The sequence below is a fragment of the Hordeum vulgare genome, chromosome 6H (assembly GCF_904849725.1).
Source record: "Hordeum vulgare subsp. vulgare chromosome 6H, MorexV3_pseudomolecules_assembly, whole genome shotgun sequence".
In the NCBI taxonomy this organism is placed as follows: Eukaryota; Viridiplantae; Streptophyta; class Magnoliopsida; order Poales; family Poaceae; genus Hordeum; species Hordeum vulgare.
This window is the reverse complement of record NC_058523.1, coordinates 18,905,322-18,931,903: the sequence shown is the minus strand read 5'-3', so window position 1 is coordinate 18,931,903 and position 26,582 is coordinate 18,905,322. Positions and strand designations below refer to the sequence as shown.

At 43.1% G+C, this 26,582-nt stretch overlaps 2 protein-coding genes across 2 annotated transcripts; both read left to right on the top strand.

Annotated features, from left to right (window-relative positions):
• Positions 1 to 1,242: 1,242 nt before the first annotated feature.
• On the top strand, positions 1,243 to 8,005 carry LOC123402494 (putative disease resistance protein RGA4). The gene is made up of 5 exons (XM_045096417.1): positions 1,243 to 2,279; positions 3,906 to 4,044; positions 4,195 to 6,057; positions 6,414 to 7,424; positions 7,522 to 8,005. Exons 1-5 carry the CDS (start codon positions 1,245 to 1,247, stop codon positions 7,602 to 7,604), a joined length of 4,131 nt encoding a protein of 1,376 aa, XP_044952352.1. The 5' UTR covers positions 1,243 to 1,244; the 3' UTR covers positions 7,605 to 8,005.
• A 6,316-nt stretch (positions 8,006 to 14,321) lies between these two features.
• Positions 14,322 to 20,850, top strand: LOC123405494 (L-type lectin-domain containing receptor kinase IX.1-like). Its single transcript, XM_045099161.1, has 4 exons — positions 14,322 to 15,249; positions 16,319 to 16,390; positions 19,216 to 19,711; positions 19,962 to 20,850. Exons 1-4 carry the CDS (start codon positions 14,373 to 14,375, stop codon positions 20,596 to 20,598), a joined length of 2,082 nt encoding a protein of 693 aa, XP_044955096.1. The 5' UTR covers positions 14,322 to 14,372; the 3' UTR covers positions 20,599 to 20,850.
• The last annotated feature ends 5,732 nt before the right edge of the window (positions 20,851 to 26,582 follow it).

Genomic DNA, 26,582 nt, shown 5'->3' with positions numbered 1-26,582 from the left:
GACCAACCCTGCTTCTTGATGATCATCTTGCACAAAATTGACTCGGGGATTTTCAGTATTTGATTTCTACGGTCCCGATAAATAATAGTGCGGTGCCTCATCTACTACAATTCATCAGGCTGCATTCTCTAACTCCAAATCTCCTGTGCAATTTCTCTGCACGGTATCATAGGCAAAATAACTTGTTAGACCAATCACATATTAGTATGAGGCCAAAATCATTAAATACATGCTTACTAAGATACGACACTTAACATACAATACATTAGGATGGTTGTATCTAACGATCGTATACTACCTAGGATACCGCGCTAAGAGACAATGCATTACGATAGGCCTAACTCCAAATCTCCTGTGCAATTTCTCTGCAACCTTCTTCTGCTCCTCCAATCGGGACCGTGGGAGGTACAAGATGGTGACAATTAGTGCTAGTTAACCAATGCTAGGTGCCCACCAATAAAGAGCCTTTATATTATACTAGTATAAGGTAAGCATTGTGCAGCAAGTTAGGCTAGTGTGAAATCAAACCAAATCACAAGGAGTCTTTTGGCTATGGCCTTCCGAACAAACAGACCGTTTCAAAGTAAACTACATCACTTCCTTCCGGGAAATACCGGGATGCTGCTGGGTCCTGGCTTACGTGTTTCCTTCCCTGCAAAGCGTTTAATAAGAGACGGATATATCTAGGTATTACAGCTTCTTAACATTACAGGTTGCATCAATTGTATCATACCCCTCACCAGCTACATATTTTAATTGCCAGCTAACAGATCAGTCTGATGAACAATCCAAGACTCAGCACATATTTTAATTTGTGGACAGATAGCCTGATCCGTTGATCACAATGTGCGGATTAGTATATATATTCGCATACAAGGTGCTTGTAATCCCCTTTAGCTTATATATACATATAATGCCCCGTCCTTATTAGGCCCTTCACATGTACTAGCTTGTAATACGAGTTGCTCCAGAAGGCCTAGAGCAAGACCCAACATACATCCGTCTTGAAGGTAATTTTGTACCTCTCTGTATGATTAGTTGGCTTTGCTTGCCTCTGTTAATCTAGGTAGCTTGCACATGCTCATAAATTATAACTTGTTCCTCATGTACCCATGTTAGCATTCTAGTGCTGCCTTTTTCACTAGTTTTGGCTGGCAATCTTCAGCTGCAACAAGTGGCGGGGATGATCTTGATATATGTGGTTAAAATTTGTAACAGAAAAAACGTACCAAACATATATAACGATGGTCCTGGATGCCTTTGCGTCATACGTGCTACACATGCTGACGGAGATGGCGAGTGAAGAGGTGCACATGTTGCTTGGATTCAAACGTGAGATCGACAAGATGCACATTAAGCTTAGGGATCTCAAGAACTTCCTCGCTGATGCTGACAGGAGAAACATCACTGACAAGAGGGTGCAAGAATGGGTGTCCCAGCTCAAGCGTGCCATGTATGAAGCTGCCGACATCCTCGACCTCTGCCAGCTCAAGGCCATGGAGCACGGTATGTCCAGTGCAAATGTGGGGTGCTGCAACCCCTTGCTTTTCTGCATGCGGAATCCCTCCCATGCCCACGACATCGGTACCCGCATCAAGGCGCTCAACAAGAGGCTCGACATCATCATGGAGCGAAGCGCTGCTTTCAGCTTCATCCCTCTTGGTTCCTATGAGGATCGCAACAGCAAGGTCCATGGCTCTCATTCTGGCAATAAAAGACGTGAGACATCAGGGGAGTTTGATCGGTCCGGTGTAGTCGGAGAGAAGATCGAACAAGACACGAGAAAGCTAGTCGAGATCATGCTGAGTGAAAAGGAGGTCAATACCAACATCATGGTAGTCGCCGTTGTTGGGGTTGGTGGAATCGGCAAGACCACTCTTGCCCAGAAGGTCTTCAACGATGAAGCCCTGAATGCCGAGTTCGAGAAGTCGATATGGTTGAGCATCAACAAGGACTTCGACAAGGTTGACTTGCTCAGGACAATCATCACGCAAGCTGGGGGACAACATGGTCGCGAAAAGGCATTGGCTGTGCTTCAGCCAATCCTTGCCACCAGCTTGAAAGGGAAGAAGCTATTCCTGGTGCTAGATGATGTTTGGGACCATGAAGCATGGGATGATGTGCTTAAAACATCCTTGTCTAATGTTGTGGCTCAAGGTAGCCGAGTCCTCGTCACTACTAGAGATGAAAGAGTAGCTCGAAGGATGAAAGCTGTGCTTCCCTACCACCATGTGGACAAATTAGAGGAGGAGGATGCCTGGTCATTGCTCAAGAAACAGGTGCATAACTAAATTCCATACATCTTTAATATTACTACGTTCATGCTTAATTTGGGGTAGGGATATAATAATTGGGCATACTTCTTTTATGTACAATTCTTTGAGATTACAACATGGACCCATACAACAGGGACACTATATTTTTATGCCACCACACATGCACCTGCCGCAACTAGTTCGGACACTCTGTATTGTGTGCACAGAAAGTGCAATAGTTCAACCTAGGTATCAAATTTAGGTTGATGAAAGTTGGTCATCTGTGCTCCTACAGATATTCCCACATGCATCTTTTTTCGAATATATAGTTTTATCCCTTAGTAATTAATAGTGTCTCCGTAAACCATATTCCTTTATTTGGCACTGTTTTTCCCTTTTAGCAAGCTAATTTTATTGAAATATACATAGTAATATACGTAGTCATCACCTAAAATGCAAGTCCAAACAAAATTGGTAATTAGGATCATATGAATGTTCTTACATTTATAAAAAGTGAGAAACAGTGTCATTGTTCTTCCATTTCCATCATGTTCACAACTACACAGTCAATCATTTGCAATTGGTAGAATGATAAAAAACAAAAGATGGTACTTCATTCTTCTACTTATTTGTAATTGGTCCTTTTCTAAAAAAAACTTATTTGTGATTGGTAGAATTATAAAATTTCCTGTATAGAATTATAGATGATTTAAACATGTAACAACCAACCCCCCTTGTGTAACTGTAGATTAAGTATGACTCTGGTTTTCTGGGTAAAAAATATGACTCTGTTTTCTGGAGGATGAGTATATGTATTGTAGTATGTATCCACATAATTAAGCACATAATCTGTTTAGTTTCTGAGATCATAGATTAAATTAAGCATCCTGTGGTTAAAAGAGTAAAAAACCTAACATCGTTTGGGTGAACATGTAATGATTGTAGCCTCGCACATGCTATAGGCATCCGAGTTGACAGCAACATCCTCACTTACCAGCTCATCCACTTGATAGTTCAATTTAGGCAGTACGTTAACTGATCATTCATGAGTTTCTTTCTCCACTAGCAGTTACCAAATTTCTATGTTTTTTCTCTAAAGGAAAACCACTCTGTTGTTGCCCCGGCACCTCTCGCTCTCTCACGCACTGCCTCTCGCCTTGCTACACTGTCGCAAACAGAGAAGGAGGGAGGAAGGAGAGGAGAGCACAGGGAAACGGTGGGGATTTTCCCGGCGCACGTACGCCGCCGCCGCAACCACGGCTTCTATTCCGAGCTCTAACTCGACACCCACACTGGTTACAGACGCACCCCACACAGGTTTTATACCCTGGGCACCCACCTCCCGCTGCACACGATCTCGCCCGCTCTAGTCGCGGCCACCGCGCGCACGAACGCGCCCTGCTAACACAAAGCCCGCGAGTGATCGCTCCTGGGAGACCCGGACCAGCACGCCTAGCTAACCCTAGTCTAACGCACGCACACCGCGACGCACTGACACGCCTGTGCTCACGCGCGCACACACACGCACGCACACCCGCCACACTCCCGCTGTGCCCCCCGCTCGCGCACGCACGCTCGCGCCCGGCACACCATGCGTAGCTTATGCCCAACACACTCCGCTATTGACTCTATCAGTTCAACTGCTTGCAGATAATCTCAAGTGAGACAGATGAATGTGAAATTGATATGCTCAAGGATATTGGAGTGCAGATTGTTGGAAAATGTGATGGTTTGCCTCTTGCTCTCAAAGTAATGGGTGGGATCTTGTGTCAGAAGGACAAAAAACAGCATGAGTGGAAGATAGTTTTGGATGATTCTATATGGTCAATATCAGGAATACCCGAAGAGCTAAACAATGCAGTATATTTAAGCTATGAAGATTTATCTTCTTGTGCCAAACAATGTTTTCTGCACTACTCCCTTCTCCCTAAAACTGCAGTGTTTTCTAGGAACGAAATCATTGGCATGTGGATTAGTGAAGGATTTCTTCACGGGACCTTAGATGACATAGAAGAATTAGGAAGCAAGTACTACAAGGAGCTGATACTGAGGAATCTTATAGAGCCAAATACAGTTTATGTTGATCAATATGTCTGCAACATGCATGATGTTGTACGCTCATTTGCTCAATTTGTGGCTAGAGATGAGGCACTAGCAGTTCATAGTGGAGAAACTAATATTGTTAGTAAACTTAGTGCACATGAGTTTCTTCGGTTATCTCTGGAAAGCAAAGCATCAGAATCATATGGGTTAGAGTGGAGTTCTTTGCAAGCACAAAAGACATTAAGGGCATTAATATCAACTGGCTATATAAATATCAAGCCTGGTGATTCGTTAGTTAATTTTCCATGTCTACAAACTTTGCATATAGATTCTGCACATGTTGTAGAATTGCTTGAATCTTTGCATGAACTCAAGCACCTGAGGTACTTGTCCTTACGAGAAACTGATATATCTAGTCTGCCTGATAGCATTGGAAATATGAAATTCTTGCAGTACATTAGCCTTTTTGGATGCAAACAATTTGTGAAACTTCCAGGTAGCATTGTGAAGTTAGGGCAGCTAAGGTACCTTAACTTCAATGCAACAAGTATAAAAGGCATACCCAGGGGTTTTTGTGCTCTGACGAACTTAAGGGTATTACTTGGGTTTCCAGCCCAGGTGGATGGTGATTGTTGTAGTTTGGAAGAGTTGGGTCCTCTTTCTCAGCTCAAGATTCTTGATTTGGACGGATTGGAGAATATAACTACTTCCTCATTGGCAGCAAAGGCAAAGCTTGCTGACAAGGTGCATCTTACTACTCTAGTCTTAAATTGTGGTAGTATATTAGGAGATGATGGACTGATTAAAGAGGAAGATTGTGTCTCTGAGGAAGAGCAACAACAAATGGAGAAGGTGTTTCATGAGCTCTGCCCTCCGCCCAGGTTAGAATCTCTTGATATGAGAGGATATTTTGGCCGATGGCCCCCAAGGTGGATGATGTCATCATCAGATGTGCCCCTCCAGAGCTTAAGGATTCTGTTCATTGTCGACCTAGCTTGCTGCACACAGCTTCCTGATGGCTTGTGTCGGCTCCCCTATCTGGAGTTCATTCAGATCAATTGTGCTCCAGCCATCAAGTGTGTTGGACCTGAATTCATGCAGTCCAACAATCACTACAACGCTCGTCCTGCCCAAATGGTGGCTGCATTTCCGAGATTGCATAAGATGGAATTAATAAGATTGGTGGAATGGGAGGAGTGGGACTGGGAGGAGCAAGTGCAAGCCTTTCCTGTCTTGCAGGTGCTTACGCTAGATAGATGCAAATTGAAGTGTCTTCCTCCTGGCCTTGCATCCCAGGCAAGGGCTTTGAATAAATTAATCATATCCTATGTCCAGGGCCTCATCTCTATAGAGAACTTTCCATCTCTGGTTGAGCTGGATCTGGATGAAAACCTTGACTTGGAGAGGATCACTAATCTTCCCAGGCTGCAGAAGCTTACCATCGAAGACTGCCCAAAGCTGAAGGTGTTGGAGGGTGTTCCTGCACTCCAGAGGCTCATGCTCACAGATAAAGACATGGAGACACTCCCAATATACATGGGAGGTATAAACCCAAGACATTTGGAGTTATGCTGCCGCCTAGCACTGCTTGCTTCCATAGCCGCGGGACAATCTGGCCTTGAGTGGGACAAGTTCAGGCATGTTGGGCATGTCAAGGCTTATGCAGGCGAAGGAGGTAATTCCAGGAAATGGTATGTCTTGTACACAGCTAAGCCCTACAACTTGGAGACAAATGTCAGCTTCTCTTTCATGTCCAGAGGTAATTTTGCAATGCTGGTTCATCTTAATTTGTCTATTTATTCTGGTTATCTAAACTATTCTCTTTATTTTCTACCTTTCATCAGCATGTTGCAGTTTAAATATATTCCCTACATTCTCATTCTTTTGAATACACCCTTCTAGAGTAGGACGAAAAAATATATAGTACATAGATGTATTACCTTAGACAACTAACTTCTTATCGTTTTGTAATGCTTATTTATCGACCAATGCTACTGTCGGATCTGACTGCGCTTCCATATGTTGCTAAATATTTGTTCTCTATTTGTTCTCCTAGGCATCTTGCCTTGCAAGTTATGAGTTGTGTAATATCTTTTACGTTTTCTTCTAATATAGGAACCTTGTCTTATTTTGAGGATGCACAAAGATTTCAGTTTGTCTTCAAAATGACGAGAGAAACCTTTAGCTACATCTGCAGCTTGGTGATGGAGCCGTCAATGCAAGATATGAACAGCTACACCTTTGTTAACGGAAGGGTGCTGTCTTTACAAGACCGGGTAGCCGTTGCTCTTAGAAGGCTGCATTCCAGTGAGCCAACAGGGATCGTAGGATCCTCTGTTGGTGTGAACGAGTCAACCGCCTTGTCAGTAACTGAGAGGTTCGTTGATGCTATGTGGGAGCAGGCAGACCACCACTCAAGCTGGCCAGACTGCAATGAGAAGGATGAAATCAAATCCAAGTTTGAGAAGATCCACAAGATGAATAACTGTTGTGGTGTTATATGTGCAACTCAAATCCCATTTGGACCTAACTGGGAGAAGAATAAGACCACTCAGATGCAAGTGATCGTTGATCCAGAGATGAGGTTCAGAAACATCTGGTTGGGATCGGCAGGTAGCATAAACCACATAAACATATTGTACGACTCTCATCTCTTTAATGGGTGCGAGAAGGGCGGTAGGCTGAATGGCAGCAAGCTAAAGGTAGCATTGGATGGATCAGAAGTCGGGGAATATATAATTGGTGATACAGGATATCCTCTTCTTCCGTGGCTACTCACGCCTTACCAGGAAGAAGACCTCTCAGATACCAAAGCAGAGTTTAATAGGCGACACTCCGCGGCCAGAACCTGTGCTCTGAAGGCGATGGCAAGGCTCAAAGACACATGGAAGTGCCTGCAGGGAGAGGTGTGGTGGCCGGCCAATCTGGAAACTCTAAGTAAAATAATATATGCCTGCTGCAGATTGCATAACATAGTCATAGAACTGGAGGATGATGCAGCCATGCTGAGCACCAAGCGGAAGAATTACTCCATGGAAGTGCGTGAGATAGCAAAGGAGGACGCTGTCAGGGCGAGGGATATGCTGTCGCAGCACTTCATGGCCAGCAGGTCATCCAAATCGGGAGGTAAATTAACATATAGCTTCTCCTACATCTTAATTTGATGGTCGGGTTGCTCTGCTCACTAATTTTTGTCATATTCAATTTGCCTTGGTGGATGCAGAGCAGGATGATGAAGCAGCTTCATCAGGCCCAGGGGATGAAAATAATGAACAAGAAGTGCAGACCATTAACTACGTGCTTTGAGTCCTGTTAGTGAGGATGGGTACAAACTGCTAGTGAGAATCCTAGTCCTGTTCCCTCAAGTTAAAGTCCTACTATCCCGCCATCAAGTTCCCTTCGTGAGAATCTTAGTGCAAACAAAGATTCTCAATAGAAACTACTAGTGAGAATCCTAGTGCTCCGAGTCTTGATTGGCACTAATGCTAGTGAGAATCTTTAACTGCTTAACCCTCTTGGTTGCTAGTATATAAAAATTACATAACTCAGAAAGAATGGTAATCGATACAACTATTAGCAGTGTGTTAGCTCAGACTCTGTATTGACAATTTTTATTTAACTGGCGGTTCATTTAATAGCATGGGTGATCTTGTTAGTAAGGTTAGCATCCTGCTATGCACGGAAATGAAAATTCTTGATATGTTAAACCCTGGTGCGTGGTCGTATATATCTGATATAATCAAAACATTGGCTTGATCAGGTGAAAGGGGAGCTACATCCCTGCTGGATGTGGTTGGAGCTTTTGAATGCATGAATGCAGAGCAGACGTGGTGAAAGGGATGTTAGCCCAGACCCGACGCCGAGTACTTTCCGACGACGGTGACGATCGACGACGAAGACTAACCACTTGTTGAACTCAACGAATTGCTTTACGTCGAGATACACCACTAGCTGGCTCCTGTTCGATCCACCAATGCAGTGCAAAGCTATCCCAAAATAGCGCGCTGCTCCTGATCGATTCTATGTGAAACTGCAGCAACTACGCCAACGTATACGTACGCACACAACGGCCAGCCGGCCGGAAGCACCAAACGCACGCACACGAGATACCGGCGTATTGCCAAAGGCTCGTAACGAGCCTTGTGTTTTATTTCAACTCACGATTCTGGTTCTCAGTACAGGGGTATACATGAGTATATATATTAGCTAGCTAGGCTGCCAACTAATCCTAATTCTATTCGTGATTGAACTAGAAACCTAGTCGGACACCTACATGCATGTACTGAATCCGACATGGCCACGATTCTTTCGTGTTTAACTCCAACAAGGGAAGCCTACTTTGACGCTGCAGTTTGGACTGTAGTTGAACATTATTTTTAAATTTTTGGTCATCTATCTATTTGGCAAAGACAAGTGTTATGCCGTCTGTACTTTGTGGATGGGCAGTAAGATTTTACGTGTCAGGAGAAACGATGATGTAGTATAGCCTCTTAGAGACTATCTGTATTTATGATGTTTGTTCCAGTAATTATCCAATGTGGGAACTTGAGATTTTTTTCCGATAAAGAGGAACTTGAGATGAATTCCCTAATGCAACAATAATGAATAGATTAACTACCATGGTAGCTCCAATCTCAGTGGGGGTCATTTGACAGTATTTACTACGTACTTGGAATTACAGTAAAGGGTAAGACTTTGTATCCTAAAATACGGGCGCTCAGAAATTGCTTGCTTCCTCTTGAAACACCACCTCAGAACAATGTTAAGTGCAGAACAGAGAGTGTCTCTGTTTGGCTCTTCGTCAACTGACAAGTGACAACAACTCCAGAACATTTCGTTATCGAGCCTGTGTAAAATATAGCAAGGGTGATGTTCATGCTACAAAGTATGGAAAGTCTTGTTTTTTTGTGGGAAAGTCTTGTTTTTTTGTGGGAAAGTCTTGTTGTTCCCTTCATTTCAGAAATTTAACCACCCGCTTCTTATCAGCTCAATGTATCAAGCAACTTTTAAGTGGTTTAACTCTGAAAGATAGATAACTGATACAACTTCTAGCAGGGTGCCAAGCAGAACATTAGTGTATCTACTTAGTATTAGCGGAGACTATTATGTATTTCCTTCTATTGCATATACATGCATCATGTAGTTGCGGTCTTTACGCAATAGCAGCAGCCACATTTTCAGGCGTAACGAGGGCTATTTAAGAGCTTTATGACAGAATCAATTTGATATGAGAAGTGCTAAAGAAATTATCATGATCATAACAGAACTAAGACTGGCATCTTAAGTAAATTATTCGAAAGGTCAGCCATGAAACTCCAGTTGAAGTAACACAGGGTCATCCTGGAAACATCCATGAGACCATGGTCCTATTTGGATCCATAGGCTAGAGTTAGTTTGAGTTAGTTGGGGCTCAAATAGCTTTAAAGTATCCAAACATGAGGGTTAGATTAGACCTAGTTGCATCTAACCCACTCAAAAAAACTAGCTCACCCAAGAGGTGCTAATTGGAGCTAGTTTTCATGGGGCCTACTAAAAAGTCACTTTTCTCTCTATATCCACTAGGTAATAGGTGTTAACTGGAGCTAGTTCTCAAGGGACCCACTAAAAAATCACTTTCCTCTCTCCATCAAGTACAACTATTGTCAATCTAACCGTATCATCCAAACACCTTTTTGGTTAGAGTTAGTTTAGGGTTAGTCATGAGCTAGGAACTATAACACTAACCTCTAGCTAAGTTAGAGTATCCAAACAGGGCCCATGATTGACAAAATTGGCAGTCACATTTTCCAAGTACAACAGGCAGAAACTATGCATATGGTACTCTTTGCAGACAATAATCAAACCGTGTCGAGTGCATCTCGTTTAGAGCTCTACTACTTTTTTTGGGTAAAGTTTGACTTTAATATCCCAGGCCCCAGCCACTTGAGTCAGAGGGTTTTGAAATGTACTGTCAGTCAGCCTAAGTAACTGAATCGGTGCGTGATTCAGAAGCCACTTGAGTCAGAGGGTTTTGAAATGTACTGACAGTCAGCCTAAGTAACTGAATCGGTGCGTGATTCAGAAGCCACTTGAGTGAGAGGGTTTTGAAATGTACTGTCAGTCAGCCTAAGTAACTGAAATGTACTGTCAGTCAGCCTAAGTAACTTTGTCAAGCTTAAGTTAAACCCCGGAAATACAAGAGTTCTTTTCTTGGTTTGTTCCCTTGATACTCTGTATTGGCAACTTCTTTAACTGATGGTTCATTTAATAGCATGTGTGATCTTGTTAATAAAGTTAGCATCCTTCTATGCATGTAAATGAAAATTCTTGGTGTGTTAAACCCTGGTGCCGTGGTGCGTGGTCGTATATATCTTGATATAATCAAAACCTTGGTTTGATCAGGTGAAGGGGAGCTACATCCCTGCTGGATGTGATTGGAGCTTTTGAGTGCATGAATGCAGAGCAGACATGGTGAAAGGCAAGCCTACTTTGGCACTGCAGCTTGAACTGTAGTTGAACATTAGATTTTGATCTATCTATTTTATTTGGCAAAGACAAGCGTTGCTATGTATTCGTATTTTTTGGATGAACAGTAAGCTTTTGTGTGTCAGAAAAAAGACGATGTAGTGTACAGTAGACTCTTGGAGACTATCTGTATGTCTGTTTGTTCCAGTAATTATCCAACGTGGGAACTTTAGATGAATTCCCTAATGCAACAATAATGAATAGATCAACTTGACTAGTACCACAGTTTGACAGTATTTAATACGTACTATGAATTACAGTAAATGGTAAGAATGATAAGAGAAACACCTTGATCTTAGCAGAACTCCAGTAGCAGAAGCAAAACAGAGTCTGTTCGAGGTGTGATGGCAATTCCAATCCCATGTAGTAGTAATCAACTTGTTCAACATAACGAGGGACATTTCAAGGTACTTAGTACTACTACCAGTTAACTGATGCTGTTAAACAAAGTTAAATGATGCGAGAAAAGGTAAAGAACTAAGACTGGTGCTCCTATTTTAAGACGATTATTATTTCAGAGATCGTCCACTGAAACTCCAGTAATAGTCTTTAAACAGAGTTTCCCAGGCTTTCCGCTTTTGTACTTCCAATGGTAAGACGTTGCATCCTCAAATACGGGTGCACAGAAATTGCTTGCTTCCTTCCTCTTGAGACACACACCACATCAGGACCGTGTTATGTGCGCAACAGAGAGAGTGTCTCTGTTTCGCTCTTCCTCAACTGACTTTGGAATATCTTGATACTGGCAATTGCTTTAATTGATGGTTCATTTAATAGCATTGGTCAATCAGAAAAATAAAATGTTAGCAGCTATTCTGTCCATAGAAATGGAAAATTCTTGATATAATTAAAACTCTGGTTTGATCAGGTAACAAAGATATCTTGAGTGCGTGGGCTATATGAGGATGGCTGTAGTAAATTGCATTCACTGTTTACGACAAGGGAAAATAACAGCTATATTTTTTGTAACGCTTGCATCCACCTTCCGTTGTGCAGCCCCTCCTTGACCACAATTTTCTTAAATCTTGCCAATTTGAATAAGTAGACTCCGTGAATGCCTTCATTTCATTGCTTAATTGCTTCGCACGTGCGTGCGGTACTGCATTCTATGAGAAAGCAATGGGTGCCCACAAGAAATGCCTTCATATTATACTACATAGTAAGATGTTGTGCCGCAAGTTAGGCTAGTGCCAAACCATGAAACCGAATCACAACTCTTCTGGTGATGGCTAAGCTTCTGAATATAGAGTCTTCAATGTCTATATTTGAACAAACTCTTCCCATTTCTTTTTGTGGAACAAGTTTTCATTTGCATGCCATTAGTTCGTTATTTTTCAGAAAGAAAACGAAGAAAAATCAGCACACCTGAGTAGAGAATAGCTTATTTACCGATACCATGAATACATACAGCAAGTTTCATGAAGTTGTTAAGGCGACTTTGCGTTTGTGGGATACTCACAATTATGCTAAACCTCATAGTAAATTAAAAACTGAATGTATTTTAACAAATTAAGTTTCTGTAATAAACTTTCATATTTAGAAAATGAAAATAAGATATTTAAAGAGAACTTGAAACCATGAACTTTTGAATGACTGATGGGCAGGTGGCTAATACAAAAAAAAGCATACTAGACTAGACTCGACTGGATCCTAAAGAATGTATATTGTACAGCTAAGAGTGGTGGCAAATTAACCGATAATCCATCTCTAAGCGCGAGCTCACACGTATTCGGTGAACAGTAAAATTAAAAAGAATAGAAAAAATGTTCAAAAACTTCCAAAAAGTTTTGTGGCGAAAAATGCATGAGCGCAGGACCTCCGTGCCAATTTTTAGACCATTTGGGCATTTGAGCAGTTCTCAGTAAAAAAGACAAAATAGATCTAAATAATACACTTTTCCGCAGCCCCTAATTTTATCTTTTTTGCTGAGAGCTTCCAAGATGTCTGAATTATCTGAAAACTGACATGAACATCACACATTCATGCATCTTTCACCACAAAAAACTCGTAATTTTTTGAACTATTTTTCTATTTTTTACAATTTTACTGTTAATGCCCAGGCTCATCTGAGCCCGGGAGCCAAATCGCCACACTCCAAATTAACTACACTTCACCAATTTCAAATGAGGGTTTATTGTACCATTGAGCAGGTAATTAGCTGCCTGCTAACATATCAATCTGATGAAAATTCAAGCTCTCTTGATTAAAGCTAGTGCAGCTCATCTTCCATTGTCATGACAAACTATCGATCATGTGCGAGTTAAGAGGACAATTGGGCATCGTGCGTGTGCATGCATCCTGGATCGATCGGTCTCCATTTTTCTTTATTATGCATATTAGCTTTGCCTTAAAATAAAAGTTGACCAAATTTATATAAATTTTATTATCATATGGAATACTAAATCAATACCATTAGATTCATCATTGAATATATTTTCACATCATGTTCATCTATTCTTTTATTGTAAATGTTCATACCATTTTGTATGAATTTGGTCAAACTATGTTAACTTTGATTCAGAACGAAGCTAATATGCAGAGTAAATAAAAACAGAGAAAGTACTAATGAATATAGTATATCACAATATGTATTTCAACATGTTTTCTAGCTATCAACAACTATCATATTTGGGAACAAAATAAAGGAATCCCAAGAAGGCTTCTGACAATAAACCCTTGGGTTGCTGATGGGGCAGACTTCTCATACGGAAGAAGGCATACGAGAAAGTATAGACTTGACTCGAGATCCTCAATAATTCAGCATCATTTGAATGCACGCATCCTGGACACGTCAGACTTTCTTGATCTGGTGCCACAGTATAATATGTTAAATATTAGATGTAGCGTCATGTGTGGAAAACTGGAAATACCGTGTTGATGGACCAGTTCGCGATGTGTGAGTTAGTAGTAGTATATATAGTATTTGTAGAGACTAAAGCAAGACTACCCGATCATGCATATAGCATGCATATGGATGGACCAGTCCACGATGGCTAGCTAGTTAGTACGTATAATTACAGAGATGTGCATACAAGTTGCATGTAATCTATAGTGACATGCTAGCGTTAGAGTGCAAGTCTCCATTTGTCCACTTTTTGTAAAGGAAAAAAGGCGACCTGTAATTTAGGTCTTTCCCGCGAAAGTCAGACGTGTCCAAGTATAAAACTATGGAGAATTTTAAAATGAAAACAGACCAAGTGTCTTTATACTTATGAAAACAACATATAAAACTATGGAGAATTTTAAAATCAGACCAAGTGTCTTTATACTTATGAAAAAAAATGTTCTTATCGTACTAGTCTCTGTGTCTCTAAATATAAGTCTTTTTAAAGATTCAAATACGGACTACATATGAAACAAAATGAATGGATCTACAATCTAAAATATATCTACATACATTCGTATGTAGTTTGTATTATAATTTTTATAAAAACACTTATATTTTGGAACAGGAGGGAGTACGAGGTAGGTACAACACGAGATACAAGTCTGCTCGGCTATTTAAGGTCTTAGAACACGCTGGCCAATCATAAGCGGGATTATCACTTCCAACTCCAAGTAGCAGCACATATGCTAATGGCCTCAGGTGCAAGAAGCAGCACGCCGCAGCTTCTCCTACTACTTTACGCTGGCTGCGTCCTCCTTTCCATGTCTCGTAATGCTCCTCAGCATCTCGTAGCAGCCGCCAACTCACCCTTCTCCTTCAGCTTCGACTTCTCCACCATATCCATCTCTCGCTTACAAGACCTCCGATTGGAGGGCGATGCGGCCTTGCACGGGAAGCTGGTCGACCTCACCTACAACTCCATCACGCAGAGAATCGCCAACAACAACTGCATGGGGCGGATGGCGTACGCTCACCCTGTGCCCTTCTATGACAGTATCACCGGTGAGGTATCGAGCTTCACCACACGGTTCAAGTTCGCGATCGGGCTCAACGTCGGTGGCAGCAACAAAGAGGGTGGCATGGCTTTCTTCCTCTCCAGCTACCCTTCCAGATTACCGCCAAGCTCAAGCGGGGGTAACCTCGGTCTCCCTGTCGATGACGGCCGGAGCCAAGTCCACGGCACAGACCAGTTCATCGCCGTAGAGTTCGACGTGTTCAGCAACACCTGGGACCCAAGTGGCACCCAGGATCATATCGGCGTCGACATAAACTCTGTTAGGCAGTCGGTTAACACGACAAGCTTACCCACCTTCAGCTTGAACGGCTCTATGACAGCGTCCATCACCTACGACAACAGTACCAAGATGCTTGTCGCCTCCCTACAGTTTGATGATCATCCTTCTGTCGGCCCCATTGAGGTAAGCACCATATTGCCTGATCCCGTCACGTCCTTGCTACCGCCGGAGGTGGCGGTGGGGTTTTCTGCGGCCACTGGTACATCTTTCCAGCTCCATCAGATATTGTCTTGGTCCTTCAACTCAACCCTTTCGACTCACGCAGGTATGTATGTATGCAACATCCTAATTCTCAAACTTGAAATTCTGAAAAGTATTATCTTGCATCCCAAAATGGATTGACATATTAAGTGCCACAAGCGTTTGTTTTTTTTACTCTGATCATTAACATACATAAGTCTATTTAGATTCGTTGTGAACTAGTTTCATGGTCACTGTCTCACCGTTTTTCATTAGCATATTTAGGAACAATAGCAATCGACAAAGTGGCACCCTTGTAGGTCATGTCAAAACCTATTTTTGAAAAGGAATTAAATGGTTTTATTATTATTGATGAAAAGGAGCAAAAAAGGTTTTATTAGTTTGGCTAGGTAAATTCTACTGTGGACCAGCTATTTGTTAAACTGATAAAATGGATCCCTATTTCTAAATATTTGACAGATTGAACCACATTTTAAACTGAATATTCTAGTTTGAACCAGATTTAACTCAAATATTCAGTTCAATGTTTTAAAAACGGAGTAGGATTATTTCTCAATATTCAGTTGTTGCGGAATATCCACTATTTGTATCATGTGAGGTTCATCCAAAATCTCAAATGTGGTTCGAAGTGGAATATTGGGATCAATTGTGTTCAAATTATCAAAAAATTGAAACAGGTTGTCCAAGTTGTCATAGTGTAACTCTTGTAAAAGACAAAAATAGTGTAGTGGAGGGTTATCTGCACTAAATTCTGAACACTACACTTGGCATTAAAAAATATCTTTTTTAAAATTGAAGAGGAAACTCTAGACCTCTATTATGTACATCTTACATCACTGATAAAGTTTGCTAAAATACCTCCATTTCCTACCAAATAACATGTATTTCTCCTCCAGGAAAAACGCTCAATGGCCTATCTTGTCTCGTATAGATTGCACATCAAAGTCATTTACGTTTCTGAACTTGCCTATTATTTTTTTCCAACGAGCCTCACGGCCAGACTCCACTATGAGTGATAATTCTTAACTTATCAAAATCAAGACATTCCATCCAGTGTTTAAATTTTTGTGCTCTTTGTATGAATTTGACATTCATAATGTATCCCTTTATTTGACCTTTCATTGAATATATAGGTTCTGACGCACAAGACACACAAATAAAGCGCAGACGAATGACCACTGGATCGGTCTTCACTAGCAAATCAGGTAGAAAACGCCCATATGCTTGTGATCCTACAAATGTTTTGACGTATGAATATTATTTTCATTTACAACAATGATACATGTTTGATTTAAATGACAATCGCTATATTTCTGTACAAGATATGGGCCAAGATATATAGAAAATGATTCTGATGTTTTGATGAATATCCATTAGTCATGGCTCTACTATTGTCGTTAGCACTTAAAGTGCCCATTGCTCTTGTATATTTTAGTAGGACTGCAATGCTTAAGTCAGCAAATACCAACAACATTTAGTTTCACCAAATAAAAATACTGTGACAAAATGCCGGGTAGACCATGCAATGCTGCATAGAATAATCATAATAAATGATAAGAAATTCTAGAGAATATATGAAACTTCAGAAGAAGAAAATCAGACTTGCTTGATGAAGACCTGGAGGTTTGTGCTGTTGTTTTGCATGGAGGACATGAATCTTTTTAGGTTATGTCATTGTGTTCCATCCAGGTGTTGAGGGATTCTTTCATTCGGAAGGTCTTGCTATGGCGAGTTGTTGTTAAAGATTTGCTCACCTTTAGAGCATCTCTAGTAGACCTCATATAACGCCGATCCGTAAAACACGTTTACATTTCGCGGAAAAACGGCTTTGCAGGCCGGCGCGAGCGAGGGCAGAGTTAGACCCTGCAAAACGGACTCGTAAAAAGGATATTCATAGAAGATGCGTTTTTACCGGTCGGCTACGCGGGGTCTGCTCGGACGCCGCCGCGTTGACCCGCAAACCGAAAACCACTAATAAAAAATTTGACAGCGATTCCGACAAATGAGTTCAAATTCAAACAATAAAACATAGTTCACGCCCAAATAAATGCATAGTTTTGAAGGACAAATCCAAAAGGACTTCATGCAAAAACGACAATCACATCCGTCATCATCTTGGTCACTCTTCACTCCCCACCACATCAATCGAGGTCATCGCCGCCCCCAATCCATCACCGGCACTTGTTCCAACTTCGGCACCGAAATCATCAGCGACATTGGTTCCAAATCCTGATGATAAAACATCACCGGCACAGTAACACGCACCGGCCGACGCAAGCATCCTCCTCTTCAAGATGTTTCTCCTTGCCATATCATGCCATTCTTGGCTGATGTCGTCCATGTCATTGCGGTTCAATGTCATGATCCTATTCTCTTCGACAAGAAGCTTGGACATGGCGGCACGTGCTCTTCTGTCCTTAATGGCCGCCTTGCGCAACCCCTCATTCTTGGCTGATGGCCCTTGCTCTCTCGTGCCTTCTTCTTGGCCAACCCTTTCTTTTCTCCAATGTCTTTGCTAGCATCACGTCCCAACGACCTTGGAGTGACTGAAAGGTCTGTGGTGTCCTGTTGGGATACTTGACCATCACGTGGAAGTATTGATCTTCGATTCTTTGCCAATATCTCTTGGAGCTTTGAGACATACCCCTGCAAGCATCCATAGACAACGCGCTCCAAGCCTTGATCAAGATTTGATCTTTGAACCACCGCTACATTGAGTGACATCAAGTCACGAGCTACCACAATGGCGAAAAGAGAAGCAAGAACAAGGGATCGAAGATGCATACCTTCCGACCATTTCATCGAACACCTCGCATGCGGTGGAAGCAGCGCAACTGAAAGGCATGGTCGGGGAACATCTCGCCGGGGCAGATGGAGTGGATGAAGGTGTCACCCTTTTCGTAGGAACCTTCTTCTGCTTCACGCCTGAAACCTTGCTCACCTTCTTCGTCGGCGGCCGGGCAGATCAAGTAGCGGCGGCGGCGCCCGGCGCACGTGCCTTTCCGGCTGGGCCAGCCGGATTGCCGCACTGCACGACAATGTTGCCCTGCCGCTTGCCGGCAGGCGTGTTGGTGCCTTGGGCAACAACGGGAGCGACATGTCCCCAGACGAGATCCGCCGGAGGGGATAACACGTGCGTAAACTCCACGTTCATGGGGGACGACTGTGAGGCTTCCATGGCAGGGAAGATAGACCCGAGCGCGCGGTAATTTCCATCGCGCCAAATCTCCTTGCCAAGGAGGGGGGAGCAGGAACGGCCGCGTGGAAATTTCCCTCGCGCCAAATCTCGCTGCTGATAGGGAGCGAGCTCGGGTCGGCCTCCCACCTTGTGAATCTAAAGGTTGAGGGCGAACTTTTGTCACGTCCCGCAAAAACTTTTACGGATCGGACACGTTTGCGGAGTCTGCTCGGGCAGAATTTTCCGCGCCGACCCGTATTTTGACGATTATTTTACGGGTCGCGGCGTTATACGGGGTTTGCTAGAGTTGCTCTTATCTTGGCACACTAAAATTCTTAAAAATCATATGTAAATTCTAGTTGTGGTTGATGGCAATGGCCTGGCAGTGGAGGTTGGATGGGTATGACTTATTATGGTTGGGAACAGGTAATTAAGGGATGGGCGTGAGAGTAATGCTGGTGGATATAGGGATGGCATAAGTGGATCTTGCTCGAGTTATTTAGTTATTACTCCCTCCAGTCCAAAAACGTTGGTGCATTTGAAACAGATCTAATCAAACTTTTAAAACTTGACTATCAACTCAATGTGTGAAACAACTTTGAATTTTTTTGACTATCAATATATTATTGAAGTACTTCTATTTGAATGTGTATATTTTTGCCTGAAAGTAGGTCCATGATATCACAATTTGATTCAGTTCTATGATCACATTATAATGTTAAATCATCATACAACACAGTTCCAATGCTGCAGAAAATCCCAATGCAAATTTGGTTTATTGCTTTGAAGCTGTGCATCTTGAGCAGAGTAACTTCAAGTAATATTTAATCTACACCGCTAATGCTTGAACAGGTCGCAAAAAGTATTATGGACAGCTTTTTGTAATATTTCTGGGAGTAATGGTAGCAAGCTGTTGGAAGGATGTCGCACGGTTCAGGTGGGAAAATACACTTGATTTCTTTGCGTTAAGAACAACAGGCCTCAGGCGATTCGAGTACGGAGAATTGGCCACTATGACAGGCGATTTCTCCACCAAGCTTGGAGGCGGTGCCTTTGGCGAAGTATATCAGGGGAGCTACTGGAATGATAGCAGCATGGAATGGGAAGATCTGGCTGTCAAGAAAATGAAGAACACAACAGGAAGGGATTTCAGGGATGAACTCACGACAATTAGTGAAACAAGGCACAAAAATCTAGTGGAGCTGATAGGTTGGTGCTGCAGCCGAGACTTCATCGGTTATTGGTGTTGTTGCTTTCAGCACAAGGTTGAACTCTTCCTTGTATATGAATTGGTACCTAATCGCGACCTGGAATACCACCTGAATCACTTTCTACCATGGGAGAAGAGGTATGTATTGCACGTAGCGATTCTTTTTTTTCCTATTGCATCTTAATTTGGAGTACGTATAATCAATTGCCACCAGGATTAACTATTTTACACCTGGTATAGAGTGGCACACTGTTGTCTATGGCTTTACCGACATGATGTAACAATATTTCTGCTTCTTGTACTTTAATGTTTAACACGTAATAAGGAGCACATTTGGTTAAAATGACACTTTACATTAATACATTTACTTCCTATATTTATTTAACAGATACAAAATAGTGAGGGGAATAGGGTCCGCTATAAATTATCTCCACCACGGATGCAAGCAGTGCATCTTGCACAGAGATATCAAACCAAGCAACATACTCTTGGACGACGAGTTCAACCCCAAGCTTGCTGACTTCGGGCTATCGAGGGCCGCCGATAACATACTCTTGGTCGACAATGAGTTCATCCCCACAGTGATGACAACTGCTATTGGGACCGTGGGGTACATGGATCCGAAGTTAATGAAAAATGATAAAGTTGAGTTCAACCGTAGGACCGACGTCTACAGCTTCGGAATTGTCCTACTAGATATTGCATGTGGAAAGAAGCCCAGGGAGGAAATCCTGAGGAGCAGCAGAACAGGGGCGCAGTTTGTGAAGAATATCGCGGATGCCAAATTAACTGGTGACTTCAACATGACACAGATGGAGCGCGTGGTTCTCCTGGGCCTTAGGTGCTCTCATCCAGATGCGAAACAACGTCCCTTAATGGAGGATGCAATGAAATACCTCGAGGATGACAAAGAGTTGCCTGCTATAACACAAAGAGAGGGCCACGAGCAGGAGCAGGGTGCATATGCCACTATTAGCTCTGACAAGCAGACACTTATGCCACCTCGTGCTCGCTCTTTTAGTTAATCAACCTCAGCTAGCTGCGCCGATCGACACTTGCTCATGTGTCATCCAGGCGTGTGTGTGTGCCTCTTGTATGCAAGCATCACTCGGTTAAAATTTCACTTCTTCAGTTCATTGTTGTAATTCGGACACAAATTCATCACTATATTCTTTTCATAAGCGCAAAGGGTCTTAAGTTTATCATGTTTACCTCCACTTAGTAGAGTCCAAAAATGTGGACTGTCGCCCAATGGAAAGAGGGCAATTTTTATTTCACTGTTTGCGTTTATCACTTTTAATGGATTAATTTTAGAAAATATACTCCTAACGTTCAAGACGAACAAGAACAGGTTCACACGATGAAAAAAAAAACCCGAGCTACAGACAGATCCGGGGGGAGAGGTGGTCGACTGCCAGGAAGAAGAGGTGTCGCAAGCCTGGTTGGGGATCCATAGGAGCCTGCCGCTGTCCCCCGCTGCACTACCTCTCGTTCTCCTGCCCGACGCGGCACAGCGACGAACTCGACGACGCCGTCAGGCTGCCCGCCGTCCTGCTCGCCGCCGCCTGCCGTCCTCCTCGCCGTCGCGCCGTCCTCCTCGCCTTCCACCTCGCCGTCGCGCCGTCCTCCTCGCCGTCCTCCTCGCCGCCTGCCGTCCTCCTCGCCGTCGCGCCGTCCTCCTCGCCGCGCGCCGTCGACACCTCCGGCCGGTAAGCCCCCTGCCCCCTCCTCCCCAACACTCCGGCCAGTAGAAGAAAAGAAGAAAAAGGAGAAGAAAAGAAGAAAAAGGAGAAGAAAGGAAGAAAATGGAAGAAAAGAAGAAAAAGATTTTTTTTGTCATTTAATTCCTATTGTTATTAGGTTTGTGCTAGATTATTAGGGTTAGTAATATTTAAAATTAGGAAAAAGGAAAATAAGAAGAGGAGGAGAAGAAAAGAAGAAAAAGGAGAATAAGAAGAGGAGGAGAGGAGAAGAAGAGGAAAAATAGAAGAAGAGGAGAAGTAGAAGAAGAGAAAAAATTAGAAGAGGAGGAGAGGAGAAGTAGAAGAAGAGAAGAGGAGAAGTAGTAGAAGAAGAGGAGAAGTAGAAGTAGAAGAAGAAGTAGAAGAAGAGAAGAAATAGAAGAAGAGGAAAAATTAGTTTAGGGTTATAAGAAGAAGAAATATTGTATAGTGTATATGCTTAAGTGTTAATAGTGTTTCGTAGATTATTGCTTAATTTTGCTATTGTATATGTTTAAGTGTTAATAGTTTAATTTTGCTATTGTATATGCTTAAGTGTTAATAGTTTATTTTAAGCAAGAAAATTAATAGAACTAGTTTATTTTTCTAGTTCATTTTACGATGCCTATCCCGCATCCTCGTCGTCGACTCGGCGGAGGACACCTGCTTGATCAGAGGGGCCCTGTCCGGGACTGGGCTCCGCCCGGCTGGTATTGGGAGGTGCTACCTTCCGGGGGGCGTAGGTTGGTGAGGAGCCAGCCCGTCGTTGACCCGGTCCTTGTTTGGTGGCGGTCGCGTGGGCCAGTGAGGGTGCCGAGGCTTCCGGACACCACGGAGGTGGTACGTCACCGTGTCAGCGAGGAGGATGAGCACGTCCGTCGCTACATGGTTGCGTTGGAGGGCAGGTTCGAGCATACCTGGCAGGTTCTTCGGGGATCTCAGTGGAGCTATGATCCTGTGATGGTTCCTTCTCTTTGGGTGTCCACCGCCCGCGTCGATACCCGTCGGGCGCTACGGTTCTAGATGTATCTGTGATGCTATATCTGTTGGAAATATGCCCTAGAGGCAATAATAAATTAGTTATTATTATATTTCTTAGTTCATGATAATCGTTTATTATCCATGCTATAATTGTATTGAATGGAAACACAATACTTGTGTGGATACATAGACAAAACACTGTCCCTAGTAAGCCTCTAGTTGACTAGCTCGTTGATCAAAGATGGTCAAGGTTTCCTGGCCATAGGCAAGTGTTGTCACTTGATAACGGGATCACATCATTAGGAGAATCATGTGATGGACTAGACCCAAACTAATAGACGTAGCATGTTGATCGTGTCATTTTATTCATACTGTTTTCTGCGTGTCAAGTATTTGTTCCTATGACCATGAGATCATATAACTCACGGACACCGGAGGAATGCTTTGTGTGTATCAAACGTCGCAACGTAACTGGGTGACTATAAAGATGCTCTACAGGTATATCCGAAGGTGTTCGTTGAGTTAGTATGGATCGAGACTGGGATTTGTCACTCCGTGTGACGGAGAGGTATCTCGGGGCCCACTCGGTAATACAACATCACACACAAGCCTTGCAAGCAATGTGACTTAGTGTAAGTTACGGGATCTTGTATTACAGAACGAGTAAAGAGACTTGCTGGTAAACGAGATTGAAATAGGTAAGCGGATACTGACGATCGAATCTCGGGCAAGTAACATACCGAAGGACAAAGGGAATGACATACGGGATTATATGAATCCTTGGCACTGAGGTTCAACCGATAAAGATCTTCGGAATATGTAGGATCCAATATGGGCATCCAGGTCCCGCTATTGGATATTGACAGAGGAGTCCCTCGGGTCATGTCTACATAGTTCTCGAACCCGCGGGGTCTGCACACTTAAGGTTCGACGATGTTTTATGCGTATTTGAGTTATATGGTTGGCTACCGAATGTTGTTCGGAGCCCCGGATGGGATCACGGACGTCACGAGGGTTTCCGGAATGGTCCCGAGATGAAGATTGATATATAGGATGACCTCATTTGGTTACCGGAAAGTTTTCGGGCATTACCGGAAAAGTTTCGGGCTCATCGATAGTGTACCGGGAGTGCCGGGAGGGGTGTCGGGGACCATCGGGAGGGTTGTCACGCCCCAAGGGGTCTCATGGGCTATGGGAAGAGATAAACCAGCCCCTAGTGGGCTGGAATAAGTTCCCACTAAGGCCCATAAGGTTTGAGAAGGAAAAAACACAAGGTGGAAAGAGTTTCCAAGTGGGAAGGTGGAATCCTACTCCAAGTAGGATTGGAGTAGGACTCCTCCACCTCAAATTTCGGCCAAACCTTGAGGGTTTGGGGCTGCCTCCTCCCCTCCCTCCCTCCTATATATAGTGGGGTTTTAGGGCTGATTTGAAACAACTTTGCCACGGCAGCCCGACCACATATCTCCACCGTTTTACCTCTAGATCGCGTTTCTGCGGAGCTCGGGCGGAGACCTGCTGAGACGAGATCATCACCAACCTCCGGAGCGCCGTCACGCTGCCGGAGAACTCTTCTACCTCTCCGTCTCTCTTGTTGGATCAAGAAGGCCGAGATCATCGTCGAGTTGTACGTGTGCTGAACGCGGAGGTGCCGTCCGTTCGGCACTAGATCGCGGGACGGTTCGTGGGGCGGATCGAGGGACGTGAGGACGTTCCACTACATCAACCGCGTTCACTAACGCTTCTGCTGTACGGTCTACAAGGGTACGTAGATCACACATCCCCTCTCGTAGATGGACATCACCATGATAGGTTTTCGTGCGCGTAGGAAATTTTTTGTTTCCCATGCGACATTCCCCAACAGTGGCATCATGAGCTAGGTTCATGCGTAGATGTCTTCTCGAGTAGAACACAAAAGTTTTTGTGGGCGGTGATGTGCGTTTTGCTGCCCTCCTTAGTCTTTTCTTGATTCCGCGGTATTGTTGGATCGAAGCGGCTCGGACCGACATTACTCGTACGCTTACGAGAGATTGGTTTCATCGCTACGAGTAACTCCGTTGCTCAAGGATGACTGGCGGGTGTCAGTTTCTTCAACTTTAGTTGAATCGGATTTGACCGAGGAGGTCCTTGGATGAGGTTAAATAGCAACTCATATATCTCCGTTGTGGTGTTTGCGTAAGTAAGATGCGATCCTACTAGATACCCTTGGTCACCACATAAAACATGCAACAACAAAATTAGAGGACGTCTAACTTGTTTTTGCAGGGTATGCTTGTGATGTGATATGGCCAACGATGTGATGTGATATATTGGATGTATGAGATGATCATGTTGTAATAGATAATATCGACTTGCACGTCAATGGTACGGCAACCGGCAGGAGCCATAGGGTTGTCTTTGTAACTAACGTTTGTGCTTGCAGATGCGTTTACTATTTTGCTAGGATGTAGCTTTAGTAGTAATAGCATGAGTAGCACGACAACCCCGATGGCGACACGTTGATGGAGATCATGATGATGGAGATCATGGTGTGACGCCGGTGACAAGAAGATCGTGCCGGTGCTTTGGTGATAGAGATCAAGAAGCACATGATGATGGCCATATCATGTCACTTATGAATTGCATGTGATGTTAATCCTTTTATGCACCTTATTTTGCTTAGAACGACGGTAGCATTATGAGGTGATCTCTCACTAAAATTTCAAGACGAAATTGTGTTCTCCCCGACTGTGCACCGTTGCTACAGTTCGACGTTTCAAGACACCACGTGATGATCGGGTGTGATAGACTCAACGTTCACATACAACGGGTGCAAAACAGTTGCGCACGCGGAACACTCGGGTTAAGCTTGACGAGCCTAGCATGTGCAGACATGGCCTCGGAACACATGAGACTGAAAGGTCGAGCATGAATCGTATAGTTGATATGATTAGCATAGAGATGCTTACCAGTGAAACTATTCTCGACTCACGTGATGATCGGACTTGAGATAGTGGATTTGGATCATGTACCACTCAAATGACTAGAGAGATGTACTTTTTGAGTGGGAGTTCTTAAGTAATATGATTAATTGAACTAATTGTCATGAACATAGTCTAATGGTCTTTGCGAATTACGATGTAGCTTGCGCTATAGCTCTACTATTTTTATATGTTCCTAGAGAAAATTTAGTTGAAAGTTGATAGTAGCAAAGTTTCCTGACTAGGTCTGTAAAACCGAGGATTGTCCTCGTTGCTGTACAGAAGGCTTATGTCCTTAATGCACCACTCGGTGTGCTGCACCTCGAGCGTCGTCTGTGGATGCTGTGAACATCCGACATACACGTTTCTTATGACTACACGATAGTTCACTGCAAAATACTTAATGGCTTAGAAGCAAGGCGCCGAAGACGTTTTGAAACGTCGCGGAACATAAGTGATGTTCTAAAGAGATGAAATTGTGATTTCATGCTTGTGCCCTTGTTAAGAGGTACAAGACCTCCGACAAGATTCTTTGTCCACAAAGTAAAGGAGAAAAGCTCAATCGTTGAGCGTGTGCTCAGATTGTCTGAGTACGACAATCGCTTGAATCAAGTGGGAGTTAATCTTCCAGATGAGATAGTGATGGTTCTCCAAAGTCACTGCCACCAAGCTATGAGAGCTTCGTGATGAACTATAACATATCAAGGATAGATACAATGATCCTTGAGCGATTCACGATGTTTTGAAACTTCGAAAGTAGAAATCAAAAAGGAGCATCAATAGTTGATGGTTTGTAAAACCACTAAGTTTCAAGAAAGGCAAGGGCTAGAAGGGATACTTCGTGAAACGGCAAAACAATTGCTGCACTAATGAAGAAACCCAAGATTAAACCCAAACCCGAGACTAAGTGCTTCTGTAATGAGGGGAACAATCAGTGAGGCGGAGCAACTCTAGATACTTGGTAGATAAGAAGGCTGGCAAAAGTCAAGAGAAGTATATTTGATATACATGATGTTGATGTGTACTTTACTAGTACTCCTAGTAGCATGAGGGTATTGGATACCGGTTCGGTTGCTAAGTGATTAGTAACACGAAATGAAAGCTACGTCATAAATGGAGACTAGCTAAAGGCGAGGTGACGATACGTGTTGGAAGTGTTTCCAAGGTTGATATGATCAAACGTCGCACGCTCCCTCTACCATCGGGATTGGTGTTAAACCTAAATAATTGTTATTTGGTGCTTGCGTTAAGCATGAACATGATTGGATCGTGTTTATTGCAATACGATTATTCATTTAAAGAGAATAATGGTTACTCTATTTTCTTGAATAATCACCTTCAATGGTTTAC

Bases quoted from the DNA above. Each gene is read 5' to 3' on its own strand.
- LOC123402494 (XM_045096417.1), top strand. From the start codon at position 1,245: ATGGTCCTGGATGCCTTTGCGTCATACGTGCTACACATGCTGACGGAG. The intron at 2,280-3,905 runs GTGCATAACTAA...AACTGCTTGCAG, and splicing joins GGTCATTGCTCAAGAAACAG to ATAATCTCAAGTGAGACAGA. The intron at 6,058-6,413 runs GTAATTTTGCAA...CTTCTAATATAG, and splicing joins CTTCTCTTTCATGTCCAGAG to GAACCTTGTCTTATTTTGAG.
- LOC123405494 (XM_045099161.1), top strand. From the start codon at position 14,373: ATGCTAATGGCCTCAGGTGCAAGAAGCAGCACGCCGCAGCTTCTCCTA. The intron at 15,250-16,318 runs GTATGTATGTAT...TTGAATATATAG, and splicing joins AACCCTTTCGACTCACGCAG to GTTCTGACGCACAAGACACA. The intron at 16,391-19,215 runs GTAGAAAACGCC...ATGCTTGAACAG, and splicing joins GGTCTTCACTAGCAAATCAG to GTCGCAAAAAGTATTATGGA.